Below are 8,582 nucleotides of genomic sequence, written 5' to 3'. Positions count from 1 at the left end.
TCTTTCCAGTCCTATACACAATATTTTTTTAAATAAATTTCTTGGTTTCTCTTTCTTTTTTAATTTATTTATTCTTATCTTATGTGCATAGGTGGTTTGCCTGAATGTTTGTGTGAGAGTATCAGATAGCAAAGTTACAGACAGTTGTGAACGGTCATGTGGGTACTGGGACTTGAACCCTGGTCCTCTGGAAGAATAGTCAGTGCTCTTAACCACTGAGCCATCTCTCCATCCGTAACAATACTTTATAAACATGTAACATAGAAATTTGGTACAAGAAGTGGAATCAGTGTTGTAACAAAGCCTCCCTGTGGATTTTATATGCTATTGGTAGGTTGGGCAAAGGGATGCTGGTAAATCACTTTCTGTACAGGTTTGAATTTGATCCCCAGATCTCATATAAAAATCTGGGCATGAACCAGGCATGATGATATACGCCTTTAATCCCAGCACTTGGGAGGCCAGCTCAGTCTACAGAGTGAATTCTAGGACAGCCAGGGCTACACAGAGATGGTGAGATGCAAGGCAGAGACAGGAGAATTGCAGTAAAAACTTGAGAGCCAGCTAGCTTGGAATGTTCTGCACAGCACAGAAACAGGAGAGACCCTGCCCTGCTTCACCAAGGCAAGAGACAATAAATGACTCCCAGGAGTTGTCCCTGACTCCCGTGTGCATACTGTGGCATGCACATGTCTGTATTTATACACACATACATGTACATCTACAGAGAGAACTCTTTGGGGAAAGCAGGAGAGGCAGGAGAGGGGAGGGAAGAGGAGAAACAGCCATACTTGGATCCTTGGAACTATAAACATGTGCCAGAAAGCCAAGCTTCTAGAAGCTTTTGGAACTGACACAAGGGAAAAAATTGGGAGGTTCCGATTAGAAAAATTCTAGACAAGTGGTTCTCAACCTGTGGATCAAGACCTCTTTGGGAGTCACATATCAAACATCCTGCATATCAGATATCTACAATTCATCACAGTAGCAATATTGCAGTTATAAAGTAGCAATGAAATAATTCTATGGGTGGGGGAGTTAGCATAACAGGAGGAACTATATTAAAGAGTCTTAGCATTAGGGAAGGTGAGAGCCAAGGACTTCGAATGATATAAATAGAGCTGAGTCATCAGTTCTTGTGGAGTACAAAATCACATTAAGGCAGACAGCCATAATTGTGTTCATGTGGTTTCAAACAGGAATTCAGATTAATTGACCAGGAGCCGTTCATGATATATGGTGGCAAAGAACTTGTCTACATACACACACACACACACACACACACTTTACTTTCATATGTATAGGTGACTTCCCTGGATGATAAACTTATTATTGAACAGGTAAAATAAACCCCTTCCTCCCCATGTTACTTTTGCTCATGGTGTTTTATGTCAGGAATAGAAATCCTAAGACAGTCCCCAGAGACTCATATGTTTGAATATTTTGCCCACAGTTGGTGGAACTGTTTGAAAAGGATTAGGAGGTGTGGCTTTGTTGGAAAAGGTGTATTGGTGGTAGTGGCTTTGTTTCAAAAGTTACGCATCAACCTCAGCGTGCTCCCTGCCTCCTGCTTTTGATTGGAGATGTGAGCTCTCAGTTGGTCCTGCTGCCATGCCTTCAGTCTGCCATCTTGGACTCTAATCCTCTGGAAACATAAGCCCAATGGAGTGTTTTCTTTTATAAGTTACCTAGGTTATGGTGTTTTATCACTGCCATAGAAAAGTAAATAAGTGAAGGAGTGTCTTATGCCTCTGGACTCCACGGGCGCACATACTCATGTGCACACACCCATACACAGACACAGACATACATAGATTAAAAATAATAATAATAGAGGGAATTTCAAGGCAGCCCTCATATTTGCACTGTGGCATGGATCTTGTTGGCTGCTTATAGACAAGTTTACAGGGAGAATCAGGAACAAAACATATAAATAGATATTTGAGACCTTGCAGTTTGGCTGGAAAATGCATAAAGCTGGAGTCAAGGAAGGCATGTTGAAGGAGTGATTCAAGATATTACAAAAAAGCTGAATGGTGGGGCATGGTGGCTCAGTATTTGTGATGCTCTGAGAAGAGGCTCACCATGTATTTAAGGCCAGCCTGGGTTACACGATGAGGATCAGTCCAGTCTGGGCTACAAAGTGAGGCTCTCTCTAAGTAAAGCAACCAAAAATGTGGGTCTGATGGTGAGAGAAGGAGGCAGAGAGAGACAGATAGAGAGAGAGAGAGAGAGAGAGAGAGAGAGAGAGAGACAGACAGTTGAAATGGAAGTTTCTGGTTTCTTTGAGGACTCAGTTATGTCATGAGATGTTTTGCTGAAGCAGACACATAAAAGAGTGTCTGACTGAAGCAGGCAGATGGGAGGATGTGTGGTGGTTAGAATGGATGTAAACACAACCCACAGACAGTGTGACAATGCTCTCGCCTCGGCTCGCCTTGAACCGCGTCGCTGAACTGGCATCACTGACTTTTGCTTGGTGTGACTTCATAGAGAATAACTTGCCAAAGAACTTCTCATGATATTCCAGCAGCTTCCAGCCACTCAGTGAACTGAACTGCTGATAAAAAAAAAAAAAAAAAAAAAAAGATTGGGGTGTCTCTAAAGAGCTACCTCTAAACAGTACACAACCCCCATTTCCTATTAACCTTCTCCCCCTACCTCTAGTAGATGGGCTAGAAGGGAGGATAAAGCAATTAAGAATCCTTAATAAAGTAGGTTTTGAAAAATCTAAGCCTACAGACAGGGAGATAAAGAGAAGGATTCAAGGAAAATTTCTAGATCCCACTTACAGCAGGCTTAAGAGTGTAACACTTTTAGTTCATTTGAATGGCTGCTTTGATAAGAGAACTCTAGGGTTCCCAGATCAGAAACAGGCCTGTATAGGGAAGTTTTCTCCACCACGTACACCCATGGGGTTCTCAGAAGCTATGGCACCTACATGGGAGCAAATGTGGGTGAAGGGCATGGAACACCAGGAGCTCCCACTTACTGCTGTTAGGAAAACACAATGCTAGGGTGTAGTGGTTTGAAAATATTTGACCCAAGAAGTGGCTTTGGAGTAGGTGTGTCTCTGTGGGCATGGGTTTTAAGACCCTCATCCTAGCTGCCTGGAAGTCAGTATTCTGTTAGCAGCCTGCAGATGAAGATGTAGAACCTCCCAGCTCCTCCTGCACCATGCCTGCCTGGATGCTGCCATGTTCCCACCTTGATGATAGTGAACGGAACCCATGAACTTGTAAGCCAGGCCCAATGAAATGTTCCCCTTATAAGAGTTGCCTTGGTCATGGTGTCTGTTCACAGAAGTAAAACCCTAAGGCATATGGTCATTTTGGAAAAAAAGCTTGGGTTCCCCCCCCCTTTTTTCTTTTGTAGATTTTTATTTTATGCGTGTGGGTGTTTTTACTTGAATGTGTGTTTATGTATTCCATGTGCACAGTGTGCTCCGAGGCCAGAAGAAGGAGTCAGATTCTCTGGTCCTGAAATGACAGGTTATTAGCTGCCATGTGGATTCTGGGGAGCCATGTCTACAGCACCTACAGTTTCTTATAAAGTTAAACATGCTTTGTGTGTGTGTGTGTGTGTGTGTGTGTGTGTGTGTGCATGTGCGTACTATCAATTAGACTTGGTGATGCTTACTGCAATTCCAAAGCCTAGGAGATGAAGACGGAAGCATGGGAGTTCAAGGTTAGTCCTAGTTATAGACCAAGTTTAGGACTAGCTTGAGATTCATTACATTGTGTCTGAAATGAAACAAAACCCTCAAAGCTGGGGATGTGGCTTAGCTGTTAACAGTATGTACTGCTCTTCTGGAAGACTTGAGCTCAATTCCCAGCACCCACATAGGACAGCTCACAACCATATGAAATCCCACGTCCAAGGGATTCCACACCCTCTCCTGAACACAAGCACGAGGCAGCCTCTGACATACTTATGCACATGCATTTTTTAAAACTTCAAAGACATGCATTTACCATACATGATGCTTAATTTTATATGTCAACTTAATTAGGTCATTAGGTGTCCACTGATTTGACCAAACATTCAGGTTGTACCTGTAAGAAGGTCTCTGGAGAAGATTAACACAGTAGCCCAAAATGAACTGACCTCCCCAATGTTGAATCTCACATAATCAATTGAGAATCCATAAGAACAATACCTGTTAAAGAAAAGGAGGGCAGGCAGGCAGGCAGGCAGAGAGAGAGAGAGAGAGAGAGAGAGAGAGAGAGAGAGAGAGAGAGAGAGAGAGAGAGAAGGACATGGAAGCAGGAGACATGAGTTCCAGGCCAGCCTGGGCTACAAAGTGCAAACCTGTCTCCAAAAAGCAAAGAGAGAAAACCGTCTAAACGATTACACATATAACATCTCAACACTCATGATGCTGAGGCAGGAGACTTGAGTGTTCAGTGCTAGTGTAGACAAGCTAGTGAATTCAAAGATAACCTGTGAAAGAAAGGGGGTAGGGGGAAAGCTGGGCAGTGTTAGCCCACACCTTTAATCCCAGCACTTGGGAGGCAGAGACAGGTTAATCCAGTTAATTCTAGGACAGCCAGGGCTAAACAGAGAAACTTTGAAGAACGAAACCAAATCATGATTATATCCTAACTAAACTGGCCAAAAGAAAAGGCCCAATAGTATCTAGCATTGTAAAGCTAGAACACCTGGACTTCCATACATTTCTGGGGGTAGTAGATACCACAATCATTATAGAAATCACCTAGTGGCTGGGCAGCATTGGCAGGAGCCTTTAGTCCCAGCACCTGGAATGCAGAGACTGAGGGAGCTCTGTGAGTTCAAGGTGAGCCTGGTCTAAGAGAAAGTTCTAGGATAGCCAGGACTAAACAGAGAAGCCCTGTCTTGAAAAACCAAAAAGAAGGGTGGGGGGAGAGGGAGAGAACTCGGCAATACCTACTATCTAATAATCAATATAATTGTATCCTTTTGTGTGTGTGCAAAGCATAGACATGCTATGTATTTTTATGTGTATGTGTCTTGCATGCTCACATGTGCATATATGTGTGTGGAAACAAGAAGTTGACATCAAAATGTTTCCCTCTACAGCTTATTTATTTATTTATTTATAGACAAGGTCTCTTGGTGAACCCAGAGAGCACTGATTGGCTAAACCCTACCAATTAGTGATCTTTGCTGACCTAAGTGCCAGGTGTAGGCTCACACCACCATTTTAAAGGATGCTGGGGAATCTTGATCCAGGCCCTCATGTTGCACTTTAAGTACTTTGCTGGCTGAGCCACCTTCTAACCCCCAAGGACAACACTGTCATTGTCCTCAGACACACCCAGAGTCACTGTCTTCAGACACACCAGAGGGCATCTGATCTCTTTACGGACGGTTGTGAGCCACCATGTGGTTGCTGGGAATTGAACTCAGGACCTCTGGAAGAGCAGTCAGGGCTCTTAACCGCTGAGCCATCTCTCTAGCTCCCCAATACATTTATAACCTCTGGTGCAGGCAGAAATTCCACATACTTCCAAAGGCATTTCTATTCAAAGTCATTTTATTCACAATGATAAAAATCTGGCGCCAACAAGATGGTTCAGTCAGGTGAAGACTCTTGTCTCTCAATAATGGAAGTCTGACCACCTGAGTTCGCCCTCTGGGAGGCAAAGTGAAGGCAAGGAAGCCAACTCTACAAAGTTGTCCTTTGAAGTCCAATGGCACAAGGGAGAATGCTGTGCTCCTTTTATTCTGTATGCACACAATCCTAATAAATACGATTTGACAGGCACCAAAACCCTAGGTCCCACTTAGGTGTCTATTAACAGAAGAACAGATAGGTAGTGATACACTTACACAATGGAGCAGTAGGCAATCTACCAAGCTGTGTCTGTGGAAATGGAACTCAGAATTCTGAAGAATCTGGAGGGTCGTACTGGCTGACCGAGCTTCTGTTGGCGATTGGTTTGATTTTTATCAGAAATCTGCATGTACAAACACTCAAGGTCCTTGTCTTCAATTGGTTTTTGATTGATTAATAAAGATGCCAGCGGCCAATGGCTGGGCAAAGGGAGATGGGGTGGGACTCTGAGATTTGCAAAGGCCAGGGCACAGGAGAGAGGAATTGCTATGACTCGGAGGATGTCGGTGATGCAGGAGAGAAAGCAAACCAGCTGTGTGAGAATTCAGAAGGGTGGCCACTGGGCGTTTCTCTGATTGGACCTGAGGGAGCAGGGGAAGGTTTAGGAGTGCCCAGCCTTTGAGGTAGCCAAGGCATTTTATAATTAACTGGTGAGTGTGTTTTTCATTCTCAAATCCAGATAGCTTCTGGGAGGGCACACAGCTGGGAGCCAAATGGATGTAGCCCAAATTACCACTACAGGCTTCCTAGATCCTGGAAATACTTGATATTTTGATCTTATTGGTGATCTTACTGATATATAATCACTTATAATTCCAGCTTCAAGGGACCCAACACCCTCTGATGGCATACACTCACACAGATATATACACATATACAAAAAGAAAATATCTTTATATACATATACATACATACATACATATACATACACACACACACACACACATATATATATATATAACAGAATTCAACTACTACATTCTGCTTAAAGCATTCTGGGGGTTTCCTAAGAGCCTGGGTTTGGATTGGGCAACCCAGAGAGGACCTGCAACCAAGTTCAGGGTGCACAGCTAGGATTGTGCTTTGTCGATATCCTGGGCTGGCATTATGGAATGCCGAGGTTCTGCTTCAAGGTAGTTGCCAGGGAGCTGGGAAGAGGGAGGACAGAATAGAAAGGGGCAAAGAATATGGGCCAGGGGCAGGTTCTCTCACCCTGTGGCCGGTAGCCCAAATCTTAAGACTCATGACCTCACCAGAAACCCCACAAAGGCAAAGCCAAATGGTTTCCAAGTGGGCAAGGTGCCAACCATGATTTCTGCTGCCCAAGGAATCAATAATAATCCTTATGATTCATGTTCATCCTGTTTTATTCCAAAGCACTTTACCAAAAAGCCCCTTGGCCCAGCCAAGAAGTTCAGGGCACAGTGCCAGAATACCTGCACTCCTGTCCAGGGAAGATTTGGAACTTTATTGGAGTGTGTTTCTCTGGTTTTAATTGTGAGTGCCTTGTGTGGAGAAAAAAAAAAGCTTTACTTTTCCAGCGGTGACCTCCCTACAAGAACATGCTTCTCGAAAAGGATCTCCTTCATCCCTCTCAGGAAGACAAGAAGAGGAAACACAGGAAAAAGCGCCTGGTGCAGAGCACCAATTCCTACTTTATGGACATGAAATGCCCAGGATGCTGTAAAATCACCACGGTCTTGTGTGTTGGCTGCTCCACTGTCCTCTGTCAGCCCACAGGTGGGAAAGCCAGGCTGAGAGAAGGATGCTCCTTCAGGAGGACGCAGCACTGAAAGCCCCCGGTTCAAGATGAGTGGGAACCTTCCCAATAAACACATTTTGGATTTAAAAAAAAAAAAAAAGCTTTATCTACATCATCTCACTTAGCCCTCCAATCCCCGATAAGGAAGTGGATTCTCACTCTGAGTGTATACATATAAAAATGGGATCTGATTAGGGTAGAATCTGTCCAAACTCACACAGTGGGGGGTGGGGCTAGAGGAAAGGTACAGCAGGTAAGAGCTTTCCCTGGAGGACTGGAATTCAATTCCCAGCACCCACGTGGCAGCTCACAACTATCTGTAGCTCCAGTTCCAGGGGAACAGATATCTTGACAGAAGCATATATGCAGGCAGAACACCAGTACATATAAAATAAAAAAATAAAATAAAAATAAAGGAGGGGTGAGGAAAGGAAGTGGGCAGTCGGGTCTCACCATGTAACTGGCTTGCCTCGAACTCAGCGATCCACCTAGCTGTCTCTAAAGCGCTACGATTAAAGGCTGGTATCTGGGCCCTTAAATTCTAAGCCTCTTACTTTACCCTTGTCAAAAATACACCAAAAGTCCATTAAAAGCTCTGTTTTTTTTTTTTTTTTTTTTTTAGTAAGGTTGGAGATGGCTTGACCGCACACCAAATGTTTTGTGTATATTCCAAAGGTAGATCTGGGTAGATGGGGACTCTAATTAAAAAATTTGGGAAGACTTTTTTTTTTAAGGGATGGGGGAAGGGAGTTGAGGGTGTAGTAGAAACAGAGGGGGGACACATAAACATGAACAAGTGGGGGAATGTGGAGAGAAGGAAGAGAGTAAGAAGAGCAAGAGAAGGGGAAGATCCTTTAATAAAAAAGGTAAAATATTAAAATCTCAGCAATTGGGAGGCAGATGTCTAAGTGCGAAGGTGGCCTAGTCTACAATTCTAGAATAGCCAAGGATACACTGAAGAACCCTGTCTCAAACCAAACCAAACCAAACCAAACCAAAAATAATAATTTGAGAACAAGACTCTTCAGCAGGTCGTCCAAGGAAGAGACTTCGATGGCTAAACCTCATTATCATGGCCAATCTGCCTCTCCTACACGCCGCGCTTCTAAGTCGAACACATCCGATCTCAGTTCCTGCAAGGTGGCAGACGTGGGATGTGGAAATCCTGGGAAAGAAGTCTCATTTTCCCCTGGAGACAAGAGGAATTACACCAGCAGCGAA

General features: G+C 43.8%; 1 protein-coding gene across 1 annotated transcript; it reads left to right on the top strand.

Moving 5' to 3' along the window:
- Positions 1 to 7,161: 7,161 nt before the first annotated feature.
- On the top strand, positions 7,162 to 7,392 carry LOC308425773 (small ribosomal subunit protein eS27-like; the record flags this gene model as incomplete). The annotated part of the gene is made up of 1 exon (XM_080923297.1): positions 7,162 to 7,392. One exon carries the CDS (start codon positions 7,162 to 7,164, stop codon positions 7,390 to 7,392), a length of 231 nt encoding a protein of 76 aa, XP_080779423.1.
- Positions 7,393 to 8,582: the final 1,190 nt, after the last annotated feature.

Source organism: Micromys minutus, assembly GCF_963924665.1.
Source record: "Micromys minutus genome assembly, chromosome: 10".
Lineage (NCBI taxonomy): Eukaryota > Metazoa > Chordata > Mammalia > Rodentia > Muridae > Micromys > Micromys minutus.
Note: the sequence above shows the minus strand (reverse complement) of the source record. Positions and strands in the feature narration are given on the sequence as shown.